The sequence below is a fragment of the Narcine bancroftii genome, chromosome 2 (genome assembly GCF_036971445.1).
Source record: "Narcine bancroftii isolate sNarBan1 chromosome 2, sNarBan1.hap1, whole genome shotgun sequence".
Classification (NCBI taxonomy): Eukaryota; Metazoa; Chordata; class Chondrichthyes; order Torpediniformes; family Narcinidae; genus Narcine; species Narcine bancroftii.
The window spans coordinates 118,035,298-118,050,240 of NC_091470.1; the positions used below are offsets into that span (position 1 = coordinate 118,035,298).

Sequence of the window (14,943 nt, forward strand, 5' to 3'; positions counted from 1 at the left end):
ACCCTCTGTGGGGAGTACAGTGTCCTTTGTATACCCTATATGGTGAGTAGAGTCTCCTTCCTATACCCTGTGATGGGTGTTCAGTGTCCCTCCTACACCCTATATGGGGAATAGAGTCTCCCTCTTACACTCTGTGATGGATGTTCAGTGTCTCTCCTACACCCTGTATGGGGAGTACAGTGTCCCTCCTACACGCTGTGTGTGGAGTACCGTTTTCCTCCTACATCCTCTGTGGGGCATACAGTATCCCTCCTACATGCTGTGTGGGGAGTACAGTGTCACTCCTACATCCTCTGTGGGCCGTACTGTGTCCCTTCTACATGCTGTCTGGGGAGTACAGTGTCCCTCCTACACCTTGTGTGGGGAATACAGTGTCACTCCTACACCCTCTGTGGGGAGTACTGTGTCGCTCCTACACCCTGTGAAGGGAGTTCAAATTCTCTCCTACACCCTGTGTGAGGAGTTCAGTGTCCCTCCTACAACCTGTGTTGGGAGTACAGTGTCCCTCCTACACCCTGTGTGGGTGAGTATAATGTCTTTTCTTCTCTCTGTATGGGAAGTGCATCAAAATCTCAGTTTGCCATTCCAGCAATCTTTGCTGCCATTGCCCTTTCCAATCCTGTTTCGGACTGGCTTGGCTTCCTTGCCCCTGTCGAGCATCCATTAGTCAGAGTTCGTTACTCTCTGCTCCATGTATTGGAGCAATGCTCTCCAATCCCTACCTCCTTGAAGGATGTGTCCTGTTCTCGTGGTGCTGTGGAATCTATGCCTCTGCCATGCTCCCAGAGCATGCCCCTCTTGCCCATGTCCCACACCAGAACCTCTCCTCATCATGTGCCATTGGTGGCCTCTCTGTGATCTGTATGGTCTCGTATCTTGGTCACCCCTCAATGTCTCTGCCACTGTGTTCATTCCTCACACCCTTCCTCTGATTGACTGAAAATCATGGCAATATTTATGACAAAAATTGGAGTGAAACGACTGTGAGGTCAATGCTTCCAGTTCATTTACTTTTATAAATATATTGATATCATTGTTAACACTTCATGGGTGCTTTCATTGAGCAGTCAGTGCCATCAACACCAGATTTTTTTTGTTCCTGCAGTTTTCAAGCCACATAAAAGGTTGGTTGTCCAGGTTAAATGCACAGTAGAGGTGTTTTAAAAATAATCTGGAAGGTTGGGGTCTGGGGTCCAATGGCAGTTTCCTGTCACCCCTGCTCCCCTGAGTGATGGACTCCTGTAAGTCAATCATTATTTCAGATCATCGCATTGTGTCTCTTCTGGCATCAGAGCTCGGCTCCAAGGTTTGTCAGAGAAGGTCTACCAAAAACAGACTTGAAAAACTGGAAAAGGGTGAGGGAAGTTGCAGTCCGCAGGCCCGGTTAGACTCTGGTGTGTCTGCAGGTCCTGGCGGATCCTGATGTGGTTGCAGAGGCCGAAGTAGATGGTGACGCGTCCTCTCCTGTGTCATCCTGATCATCCTTGCTCAGGCCCTGGCTGCTGATGTGACTCTGGAGAGCTGCAGGCGTGAGCCACTCCTTGGGGAGACAACTCTGGAGGAACGGGATGCACGAACTGAAGTAAGCCAACCGATTCACCCAGCGAGGGATCTCCTTACCGCAGAGGATCTGGGAAAGACCATAAGACCATCAGAGGGGAATTTAACCACTCAGCCCATAGAGTCTGCCCCACCATTCCATCATGGCTTATGTACTAAGCTTTTCAAGCCCATTCACTTCCTTTTTTTCCCTTAACCCCTGATTCCTTTCCTAAACAAGAAACTTAGCTTTAAATATACCCAAAGACTTGGTCCTCCACAACCATATTCTCCACAGGTTCACGACCCTCTGGGTAAATAATTTCCTGCTAAAGGGATGTTTTTGGGTATGTGGCAATTAAGTATAGCAACAGTGCCATTTAAATGATCCTCTGATCAGAAGTTAACCCCCGTTTTTCTTACCGCTTGAGTGTTATTTTGGTTTTTTAACTTGTGGCGTAAATCATCTACTTTCTTAATAGTGTCATAGCTCTTACTGTTTTTACCAGTTTCTGGTTCTAAACCTCTTTCCCACATTGCTGTTATTTTGTTGCAATGTTGGCTGACCGTAGTTGTATGTCTAAATTATTTTTTAAAAATTAAGGAAAGCTGACTTTGGAAAGTGTTACTGTTCCATGTTGTCTGACTACTGTCATAGGCAGTTCCTTAATAAACTGACAAGTTCACGATTGGACTGAGCAGGGTGTCAAACAATTCTGTCTGCAAAGAGTTAGCAGCTGTAGAAAAGTTTTAGCAGAAACTTCCAGTCAATGCATAAAATAATCAGGAGAGCTTTATGAGTGAAAAACAAATGAACAACAGTTGTGAAGCCTGGATAAACCAATCAGTGATCCGATGAAGTTATAGAATTACTGGTGCATGCAAGGTCACTGTGAAACAGAGTAAAGAAGTTCTATTCTCATTTTCTCTTATCCCTCAATTAAATGTGAATGATTTGATGTGCTGGCCATAGGCTGAGTAATTTAAATCTGGTCCTACTCAAGGAGACAGATGAGATTAATGATCTTTTAGATAGGGATGTTCTCGGATAAAAACAAGGGAGACTGCAACAGGATGAGGGAGGAGTTGGCTGGGAACACAGGCTCGATGGTGGCACAGTTGAAGAAGAGTATTTTATTTTATTGTCATTTACCTATGTGACATCTATTTGAAGAAACCAATAAAAATACCCTTTTCTTGCTCTCTTTGGAATGTGGGCCTATGGGATTAATTCTAACTGCTTCACAATCCTATCTAGTTTCTGTCACCTCCCTTATCACTAGAAGGGCCCTATTAATGAGTTGTAAAGATGCCGTCCCTCCCACTCACACTCAGTGGTTGTCTGATATGATGGGATGTCTGATTTGGGGACTGAAATGAATCTTTGTTTCTTTCTTGGTTTCATTTCTTAATTATTTTCCAAATTTGTGTGGTGAAACCACTATTGCATATATTTTCTATATATAAATGTCATGACCTTTCCTGGTTGACCCTGCTCTCACTGGCCGGCTCATGACTCCTCCTCCTTTCTACCCCGTAAAGGCTGTCATGCCACAAGCCTGCCCCCAGTTTGAGTCCGGGTCAGCATGAACAAGCAACATAGGGATGCTGTCCATCTCATGCAAATAAAAGCCTTGGTCTCGGCAACTTCAGTCTTTGTGTAATTGATTGTGCATCAATTTGTAAGATTAATTATTTTCTGGGTTTTGACCCATATAACCATATAACAATTGCAGCATGGAAACAGGCCATTTCAGCTCTTCTAGTCTACACCAAACTAAGTCCTCTCCTCTAGTCCCACCTACCTGCACACTGCCCATAACCCTCCATTCCCTTCCCATCCATAAACCTATCCAATTTTTCCGTAAATGTTAAAATTGACCCTGCTACCATTACTTCTCCTGAAGCTCATTCCACACAGCCACCATTCTCTGAGTGAAGTTCCCTCTCATGTTGCTTCTAAACTTTTGCCCCTTAGCTCATGACTTCTTGTTTCAATCTCTCCTACTCTCAATGAAATAAGCCTATCCACATCAACTCTATCTATCCCCTTCATAATCTTAAATACCTCTATCAAATCCCCTCTCAACCTTCTGCACAACAAAGAATAAAGACCTAATTTGCTCAATCTTTCCCTGTAATCTAGATTCTGAAACCCAGGTAAACATTTTCGTAAATCTTCTCTGCACTTTCTCTACCTTGTTGATATCCTTCCCTTTGGTTACCCTATTTATTAGAAGTTAAGCCTCTGTAGCGTGGGGTTTGATAATACATTCAGTGTATTTTTATCTACTTTTTAATGTAACATAGGTTACAATACTATTTTATTTTATTGTCATTTGCCTGTGACATTTATTTGATGAAACCTAATAAATATTGAAAAAAGAAGATTTTCAAAGAGATTTATCACATGTGGTCAGCACAACATTATGGGCCGAAGAGCCTGTACCATGCTGCATTGTGCTAAAATTATATTCCAGTTAAAAGCAAGGACAGTGGGGAGAAGCAACCTTGGATAACTCAGGAAATGAAGGAAGTCGTCAAACTAAAAGCTCACGCGTACACAGTCGTCAAGAATAGTGAGACACTGGCTGATCAAGAAAACTTTAAAAAGCAAAAAAGAACTGATAAGCAAATGATGAAAGTGGGATCGATTATGAAAGTAAACTGACACAAAATATAACAACTGACAGTAAAGATGTTTTTAATTATATAAAGCGGAAAATGGCAGCTGAAGTTCATTGGAATGTAAGAAGAAGGAGTTAACATTGGGCAATGTGGAAATAGCTGAGACCTTTTGTGTTGGTCTTCACGGTGGAAGATGAGTCCAACAGGCCAAAGGGAGATGATATGGTTGCGGCAGAAGATGAGGACTGCGGCTCAATTGCTATTACTGAAGAGGTAGAGCTGATCAAACTAGTGGGCCTAAAGGTAGATCAGTCTCCCCTGGTCCTGACAGAATGCATCCCAGGGTAGAATCACAGAGTCACATAGTGTGGAAACAGGGCTTTCAGCCCATCTTGCCCATGCCTACTAGAATGTCCCACCTACACTAGTCTCACCTGCCAGCCTTTGGCCCATCTCCTTCTCAACCCATCCTATCCATGTATCCATCTATTTTTTTTCTTAAATATTACATTAGCACCTCCTTCAGCAGATCCTTCCATACACTCACCACCCTCTGTATAAACAATGTTATACTGGGTTTCTATTGAATCTCTCCCCCTTTCCTTACACCCATGTCCTCTGGTTAATGATTCCCCTACTCTGGGCAGAAGACTCTCCCCTTTTACCCTCTATTCTTCTCATGGTTTTGTCCATCTCTTTGAGATCACTCCTTCCATCCTTCTGTGTTCCAAGGAATAAAGCCCTCACTTTCTCAACCTGTAGCTCTGGACCAGACAACAACATCCAAAATCCAGCTACTAGTCTAGTCAACATAGTTATAGCAGCGTTCTTCCCCCACAGCATAATGATGGAAAAGGCAGAGCAGTGGCGGAAATACCCCAAATCTATTGGTCTTACTGTTTCAATAAATATTTCCACCACTTTCATAAAATATCTTAGATGTATCAAGGGTTGGGGAAGAGGGGAAAAAATAAAGATGGATGTGATATTTCTGTGCAGAATTCAGAGGTGAAAGTTCTAGGAATGTAATGAGAGTTTATCACCGCAGTGTTGAAAATCAGGCTCTTATTTCCGGAGTTTTGCCTTGCTGGTCCTATTACGCCTAATCACCTTTTTCTACCTTTGCTGCAGGATACACCTTTTAAGGATTGGCACAGATTGGGCATTAGGTGTTTCAAAGACCTTTTTATTCAAAATAAGCTGGCTTCCTTTGAACAAAGTAAATTTTAACTCACCAAACACTTTTTTTAAAGATATTTATAGGTTAGGCACTTTGTTCAATCTCAGATCCCTGAATTTCCTCAAATAACCGAGGCAAATATTCTTGATCTACAATTTTTTCAATATCTCTTACCTATAACAATTTGGTGGATTTAAGAATGGCCTCATTAGTTAAGATGAAGAGAATCTGGAAGCAGGATTTGATTCTTTCATTCTCTGATGAGATTTGGGATTCCATTTGTTATCTAATTAATATGACCTTATTGCAATATAAAATGGTCCATAGAGCACATTTGTCTAAAGTTAAATGATCTTGTTATTCCTCTGATATAAATCCTTTATGTGACAAATGTAAAATTACTGAGGCTCCTTTGATCCACATGTCTTGGACTTCCCTAGTTTAGAAAAAATTTGGAAAGATATTTGTCAAACATTATCAGTGATTCTTAAGGTTAAATTAGAACCTTGCCCTTTAATTGCTCTTTACGGATCATTTCAAGATGATGACATTTTACTGACTCCAACTCAAAACCAATTTTGATTAAATGGCAGGTACAGGTACACCTATTCAAACACAATGATTAAATGATATGTCTTGTTTAAGTTGAGAACAAATTAGACATGCCATTAAATATTCAAATACCAATTTCCTAAAGACATGGGGCCTGTTTATACACTGTGACCACAATCTAAAGATTTAGGGTTGTCACACCCTTCGATGTTAACCCTAACCCTAACCCTAACCCTAACCCTAACCCTAACACTAACCCTAACCCTAACCCTAACCCTAACCCTAACCCTAGCCCTAACTGTTTCCAGTTACTGTCACTTGATACCCACATGTTAGTTATTTTTTGCAACCTTGTATAGTGGTGGGGGCTTTGAATAATGGGGTTTTGATTTTTTTTCTTACATCATTTACTGTTTAATTTCTGTAGTATTGTAAACCTCAATAACAATATCTTCAAAAGAAAAGAACATCAGGCTCTTACGACCTGTAACCCTGACCATAAACGACCTAAAGATCGGTCTGAACAATTGAAACATCTTTTTTTCTCACACTAACTGTAACTATGAATATTTATCTATTTATCCTTTACTTTTTATTATCTCATTAACAGCAACCAACATCACGAAAGATTCTCCCCCCCCCCCCCCCCCCCATCATCTTGGCCACAGCCTTTTCTCACTGCTACCTATAGGCAGAATGGACAGAAGCCAGAAAACCAGGAATCTTGGTTCAAGGACAGTTTTCTTTCTTCCAGCCATCAAGCTCTTGGACCTCCCCTTGTGGCACTAATCAGGGACTGCACAGATTTGTCTGCACTATGGCAAAGTCACATGATTTGGATAGAATTACAGAGAATATTTATAGTCAATCTGTTTTTCTTTGTCTTTTATTAATTCATTTAGGTAGACTGTTGTAATTGTTTCACGGTTATTTTTTAAACAAAGCATTTGTTCAGCTGCAGCAAGTAAGAATTTTGGTGCACGTGTGCATTGAACAAAATATAATGATAATCACATTATCATTGCCAATTTCATCCTAGGTTAGTGGAGCTTTGAAGCAGCTACCTGACCATCGACTCTGCTGCGTCAGCTCTAGCCTGAACCTTCTCAATATTCTTTTCAGTTGTGATAAAATGTTGAGGAGTTCCCTCATTCCTTAAAGAAGGAGGATCTCTCCCTCACCCTCCTCTCTCTGGGGACCTCAATTACATGGAAGAAAGGAATGCGTTTGCGTCTCTGTTTTTACGAGAGGTGGATAATCATAATGATTCATTCAGTTGGTGTATTTAATGTCCCTGAACTGAGGAAGTTATTCCGAGTCAAACGCGTCAGAGACCAGGCAGATGTGGCCTGCGCTCTTTAGAAGAATGGTCATGACCTGACTCAAACGTATGAGATCTGAAGGTGGAAGTTGAGAGGGAGGAAGAGTAACAAACAAAGGGGCCATGGTGATATGACAAAGTGAACCTCTCGTTTAGAAGTGATATGTGTCGAGATATCTCCCTCTGAACCTGGTGAATTCTCTGGCCCTAGAGTGATGAGTACCAGATCTTGAGGAACATTTGAAAGGAGAGATAGATAAACATTTGAATGGTCACGGTTAGCAGAGTGCTTAGTGCAACACTGTTGCGGCACCAGTGATCGGGACCAGGGTTCGAATCCCGCCCAGTCTGTATGTTCTCTCTGGATCTAGCTGGGTTTTTCCCTGGGGCTCCGGTTTTCAAACTGTACCAGGGGTGTAGGTTAATTGGGTGTAATTGTACGGCATGGGGTCGTGGACTGAAAGGGCCTGTTAACGTGCTGTATGTCTAAATTTAATAAATAAATAAAAATTACATATTTAGAGCTGTTGGGAACTGGCACACAAGAGGAGTTGAGGCCTGCTTAAATCAGCCATGGTCATATCAAATGCTGGGACAGGTTTGAGGGGCCATGAGGTCTCCTGCACCTGTTTCCTTGCATTGCGATCTGGAGTCACCTGCCATTGACTGATTTCTTCCTCTGAAGGCCACCTCTCATGAAACCAGAGGGGAAGTGAGATAAAACACTGAAGAGACTGTACCCTTCAGTATCACATCCCACCCAGATCGACCCCCTTGGTCAAGAGTCCACTCTTGATTAATGTTCAGATTGTGATGATGTTTTGTCTGCTTTCTTGCCTGGCCCATCAATTTTCATGCACCCACTGTCAGGAACATAATCCGTGGCATCCCTCGGGGCTCTACTTACAACTGTGCTGGGTAAGAACAGAATCTTGTATCATTTACCAAACACCTCATCGTTTACATCTTGGCATTTCTCACAGCTCAGTCAGCACAGGGTTTCTGCACGGAATAGGAATTGAACCAAAGCTATCAGCAGTGTTAATATTCTCATCATATTACCTCACTTGACCTATGTGGCAGCTTGATTGAATTGTGCTTCCTGCCCTGACTGACTGCACAGATGAAGCTCTGGCAGGAATTTGCTGAGCTGCTGAGCATCTGTGTGCCTGTGTGGGTAGTAGGGGGAGTGGAACTGAAGTTCATCTGTGTATTTGTTCTTGTACGTGTGTGTGTGTGTGTGTGTGTGTGTGTGTGTGTGTGTGTGTGTGTGTGTGTGTGTGTGTGGAGTGGGGGGAGGGTAGCAGGGGGAGTGGAGATGCAGAGCATCTGTGTGTCTGTTCCTGTGTGTGTGGGAACAGCAGGGGGAATGGAATTGCAGAGCACAGAACCATAGACCACTACAGCACAGAAACAGTCTGTGCAGAATGATTTTTTTGCCTAGTGTCCCTGACCTGCACCCAGTCTATAGCCCTCCATACCTCTCCCATCCCATGTACCTGTCCAAATTCTTCTTAAATGCTAAAATTGAGCCCACATTCACCACTTCACCTGCCAGCTTGCTCCACCTTCTCACCACTCTCTGTGTGAAGAAGTTCCCCCCATGCTTCCCCTAAACTTTTCCCCTTTTACCCTTAACCCATGTACTCTGGTTTGTATCTCACCTACCCTGAGTGGAAAAAGTCTACCTATGTTTACTCTGTCTATTCACCTCATAATTCAAATACCTCGATCAAATCTCCCCTCATTCTTCTACGCTCCAGGGAATAAAGTCTTAACCTGTTTAACCTTTCCCTGTAACTCAGTTCCTGAAGTCCGTGCAACATCCGAGTAAATCTTCTCTGCACACTTTCTATCTTATTGTTTTCTTTCCAGTAGTTAATTACTAAAACTGCACACAATATTCCAAATTTTGCATCACCAAATGCCTTATACAATTTTACCATAGCATCTCAATTGCAATACATATTATTTTAATTGATGAAGTTCAATATACCAAAAGCTCCCTTTACAACCATATCCACCTGTACACCACTTTCAGGGAATTATGTATTTGTATTCTCAGATCTCCCTGTTCTACCGTACTCCTCAATGCCTTACCATTTACCTTGTATGTCCTTTCTTGGTTTGTCCTTCCAAAATGCAATACTTCACATTGCATTAAATTCCATCTGCCATTTTTCAGCCCATTTTTCCAGATGGTCCAGATCCCTCTGCAAGCTTTGAAAACTTTCTTTGCTGTCCAAACACTTCCAATAGTGTTATCTGCAAACTTGCTGATCCAATTTACCACATTAGCATCCAGATCATCGATATAGATGACAAACAATAGTCCCAGCACCAATCCATGAGACACACCACAAGACACAGGCCTCCAGTCTGAGAAGCAATCATCCACCAATACTCTCTGGCTTCTCCTGTCCAGCCATTGTCGAATCCTGTTCACTACTTTATCATGAATAACTAGTGTCTGAACTTTCCTGATTAACCTCCCATGCAAGATCTTGTCAAGGGCCTTACTAAAGTCCATGTTGACAACATCCACATCCCTTCCTTCATCAATTTTTCTGGTAACCTCCTCAAATACTCTATAAGATTTGTTAACACAACCTAGCACATACAAACTTATTTTGACTACCCTTAATCAGTTTCTAGCTCTCTAAATAACTGCATATCAGATCTCTTAGAATACCTTCCAATAATTGATCTACCACTGATGTCAGGCTCACCGGCCTGTAATTATCTGGGTTACTTTTGGAACTTTTTTAAACAACAGAACAACATGAGCTACCATTCAATTCCCCGGACATTTTCAATATTTCTGCCAGAGCCCCTGCAATTTCTGCAGTAGCTTCCCTCAAGGGCTGAGGGAATATTGTGTCAAGCCCTGGGGATTTATCCACCCTTATTTGCTTTAAGACAGCAACCACTTTCTCCTCTTTAATCTGTGTCGGTTCCATGACCTCACTGCTGGTTTTTCTCATTTCCCACGACTCTGTGCCAGTTTCCCAAGTGAGTACTGATGAAAAAGGAAACATTTAAACTTTCCCTCCATCTCTTTTGGCTCCAAACAAAGCTAACCACTCTGATCTTCAAGGGGACCATCTGAGTGTCTGTTCATGTGTGTGTGAGTAGTGGGGTGGGGTGGGGGGGTGGTGGTGGAGTGGATGTCTGATGAGATTTTTGGTAGCTGCTTTGAGTTCAGCAACATGACCAAATTGGCTTGGAAGAACAAAAAGTGTATCTTGTACAGATGGCATTAACTTCACAGTAAAAATGAGAAAAAAGTTTGGTTAATTTATTCCATTATTCCAATGTAGGTGATTAGAGGAAATATAAAGGAGAGATGGGAGATGGAGTTCAATCCGGATAAATGTGAAGTTATGCACTTTGGAAGGTCTAACTTGAAGGAAGGGTTAATGGCAAGATTCTTAACAATGAGGAGGAAAAGAATGAACTTGAGATGTAGGACCCTAGTACACAAGTTGATAGGGTGGGTTAAGAAGTGTGCTGGCATTCATTAGTCAGGGGCTTGAGTTCAAGAGCTGCGACGTACTGTTGCATCTCTATAAAACTGTGAGATCACACTTGGAGTATTGTACTCAGTTCTGGTCGCCTCATTACAGGGAGGAGGTATAGCTGCGGATGAGTGATTTACCAGGGTGTTGCCTGGATTGGAGAACATGTCTCATGAAGAACGATTGAGTGAGCTAGACTTTTCTCTTTGGAGTGACGGAGGATGAGAGATGACCTAAAAGAGGTCACGAACAGGTGGACAGCCAACACTTTTTTCCCCAGGTGCGGCAATGGCGAATATCAGTGGACATCTGTTTAAGATGAGCAGTGGGAAGTTAAGGGTAGTCATCAGAGATCTTTTTTTTTTATGTAGAGTGGTGGGTGCCTGGGGTACGCTGCCAGGGGTGGTGTTAGAGGCTGGTACAATAGTGACATGCAAATTAGATAAGCACATGGATGAAGGGAAACAGAAGGGTTATAGGCTGTGAGGTTAGGAAGGGCTAGAATGATGAGGAGTACATTTATATAGGTTAGCATGATGTCATACTTGGCTGCAATGTTCTATGTTTCATGCCCTTTTGCCCATGTTTGACTGACAAGTGAAATGAGGAGAATGATCCTTTCTACAATCAGCGACCCATCCTCCAGAGAACCAGGCACCCCAAACCCTGGAGCTTGCACGTGGAGCAGGTGCATTGAGATAAATGCAATAAATGATCATTCTGTTTCTTCAATTAAAGAAACCATTCTCTTTCAAGAAACAGGCATCACAACAATAAACCAAGCAATTCTCTTTTGTAACAGAGTCTGAGTTGTACAGGGTTTTGCCTGGGCGTTTATTTGGTTTCTCAGTGGTGTCTTTTTTAAGCATGGCCAGGTTCCCACTGTAATATTTTCAAATGTTTACAGCCATTGTAAACCACAGGATTAATGAAACTCTTCAGTGGCTGCATCTGAAGCCACTCAAGTAAAAGAGCTGGTGGGGACGTTGCCAAGTGGTTTGCAAGGAAAATGAAGCCTCTTATTAACAGCAGTGATGATCCAGAGAAGGTAATAAGAGGAAGTAGAAAATTAGTTCAGTATACTGTAGACACAAACAACAGGCTGAATCAGAGGAGTTAGCTGCAGGAACAAGTTTCAGTAATCCTGTGGCAAACAGCTGCGAAATTTGAATGGCAGACATTTGCAAATCTCAAAGATTGAATGTCCATTTGAAGTTTGCTAATTAGCTGTGGGCTGAATTATTTCACAGGATAAAGCAAATGTATTGGAAGTATTTAACAGGCCCAACAGCATCCATGGGGAAAGAATTATAGTTAATTTTTCGCTCAATAGCTCTTCATTAAAATTCAGCATATAGAACATAAAGCATTGAACATTACAGCATAGTACAGGCCCTTCGGCCTTTGATATTGTACCAATCCATGAGGGGAGATTTGATAGAGATTTTTAAAATTATGAGGGGAATAGACAGAGTAATTGTAGGTAGACTTTTTCACTGAGAGTAGGTGAGATACAAACCAGAGGACATGGGTTAAGAGAGAAAAGGGAATATGAGAGGAAACTTCTTCTTACACAGAGTGGTGGGAGTGTAGAACGAGTTGACAGCTGAGGTGGTGAATGCGGGCTCAGTTTTAATATTTAAGAAGAATTTGGACCATACATGGATAGGAGAGGTATGGATGGCTATGGACTGGGTGCAGGTCAATGGGACTAGGCAAAAAAAAGTTTCAGCACAGACTAGAAGGGCCGAAGGAGCCTGTTTCTGTGCTGTACTTTTCTATGGTTCTAATTAGATTTGGACATTGTTAACTTTTCAAAGTAAAAGTGATAGATTTAGGTGAAGTCATCAACCACTCATCAAAGACTGTTACAAAGCAGCCTCAATCCTCAGAGACCCCCACCACCCTGGCCATGCCCTCTTCACTCTGCTACCATCAGGGAAAAGGTACAGGAGCCTGAAGACGAGCACTCAGTGGCACAAGGACAGCTTCTTCCCCACTGGCATCAGATTCCTGAATAATCAATGTACCAAAGACACGGCCTCACTTTATTGTGTACTATTTAAAAAAATTATTGCTGTAAGATGGTGTATATGAATGTTTACATTCTGATGTTGATGCAGAACTCAGAATTCCATGACTTGTTCATGACAATAAATACTGATTCTGGTTGAGAAAAGAGTAATTACTTAAGATACTTTCTCATAATGGACATGACACACTTTGCCCCTGTGGTACACCACTGTATATATGTTTTGGATGGGTTTGTACTTATTATAGTTCATCTGGACATGCCCCTTGCTGACTGTGCCTGAGGATTCCTCCCACTGACCCATGAATAAAGGCGACTGTACCACAGCCCCCTCCTCAGTCCAGGGCAGTCGATCAGCATGGATGTGCCTCCATTCTGTTGTGAATAAAAGCCTATCAGTTTCTCTACAACTTCTAGACTTTTGAAGTTATTGCTGGTGCATCATCCACTTTCTCAATATCTCTTCAATAACAATTTCATCAGTGCTCAGCCTAGTTCTTGTCACTACCCGCATTTATCTAACAAACTTACGTACATTCCACTTTCAGAGTGAAGGCCAGAAGCTGATCAACAGCAATGAATCGGTGGTATCTGGAAAGTGGAAGGGAAAATGCGTCTTCTAAAACAGATCTATAAGGTTATACTGGGGACCAAGGTTGGAACTTTAATGTAATAAAAGCATGGTCCACCAGTTGCCATGCTCCTGTGAGAGTGAGAGAGAGAGAGAGAGAGAGAGAGAGAGGGAGAGAGAGAGAGAGAGAGAGAGAGAGAGAGAGAGAGAGATAAAAAGGAAGGTTAGGAGAGGAAGACTGATTCAGCCAAGCAAGCGCCAAGAACTTCAATACTTAGATAGAACTATACTTGAGTTAATAGCTTTGACACTGTGGAATACTATGGCATTCAGTGCAACTTAATACATAGCACATCAATTTTACAGCACTAAGTAAAATCTACTCCGTCATTTGGAAGAACATGAAAAGACGCTCTTATTTAATTTATGTATGCACGTGTGGGGCTTCATGTTTTACCACGTAGGATTATGAGTGAATTCATGAAAGCTCGTACCTCTGCCAGGCCTGCGGAGAAATTATTGCAGTTCTTCTGCATGAGATGGTAGGCATTACCCTTGAACTCCTTCCCTAGCTCCTCGATGATCTTGTCAACATCTTCCTCGGTGAAGTCTGTTGTGCCAAGAGCGATGGCCTCTCTGGATAAAAAGAATAGGCTTCTGTCAGGGTTATACTCAGTGCGTTACATTTCCCCAGGCAATGCCCACAGAGCATCTGCTGTGCATCTCGCCAATATTGAATGGCCCTTTTCTGTCATTGTCCCACAGTTTTGGAGATTTTTTAGTAGTTTTCAGTGAACTCTCATCACTCTAAATCAGCAACCATAATTACTACCAGGCATCTGATAAACAAAACTTTTAATTTGAGTATTTTATAACTCTGGTATATACTGTTACGAGACCAGAGGACCCCAAAACCCAGCAGCAATAGATATTCACCAAGATAAATGGTTACTTCAACACAAGTTGCTTTTAATTATCTTTAAACATGCAAACAGGTTCAAACTCTAACTTACCCCTTTCCTAATTCTAAGTGCACGTGTATGTAAAGTGTCTGTAAGTTCAGAAAAGTTCTTTGATTCACAGTCCAATTTCACTTTTCATTCATCCAAGTTCACCGGTTGCAGGCAATTCTTATTCGGTGCACAGAATTTGACATTTCAGGAAGGCTCTTGTCGGTTTGCAGAGAGAGATTTGTTGTTCCAGGACAAAAACTGATCCTTTCTAATCAGCCCCGTCAGGGTTTTCCAGATGATAACCTCTTTCTTTCAGGTCACTGCAGAGTCCCTTTTTGTTTCTCTTATTCCAAGTGAAACATTAGGCAACCAGTCCTCTCCTCTTGTACTTTTCTATGGTTCTAATTAGATTTGGACATTGTTAACTCTTCAGCCTGACTTTGACCAGGCTGAATTAAGCACCAGAACCCATATTCCAAATGGGTGTTTTCCACAAGCTTGCCAGCTTGTTCTGTTCCAGTCCTAGTTACTGCTGCTGAACTCGAGCACTGCAGAACTGATCTCTCTCTCTCTCTGAGAAAAGCCTGTTTGATTCACTCTGCTTGCAAAACATCTGCACTCAGAAAACTGCGGCTCCAAACATAATCCT

General features: G+C 42.1%; 1 protein-coding gene across 1 annotated transcript in view; it reads right to left on the reverse strand.

The window, feature by feature from the left end:
* Nucleotides 1-1,002: 1,002 nt before the first annotated feature.
* The window catches only part of LOC138754203 (deubiquitinase DESI2), a 40,203-nt gene continuing 26,262 nt past the window's right edge, over nucleotides 1,003-14,943 (reverse strand). Inside the window, exons 4-5 of the mRNA XM_069918114.1 lie at nucleotides 13,836-13,977; nucleotides 1,003-1,630 (exon numbers count right to left, since the gene is read on the reverse strand). Coding sequence (XP_069774215.1) covers nucleotides 1,385-1,630; nucleotides 13,836-13,977 — 388 coding nt within the window. The 3' untranslated portion in view covers nucleotides 1,003-1,384. The remainder of the gene's footprint in view (nucleotides 1,631-13,835; nucleotides 13,978-14,943) is intronic.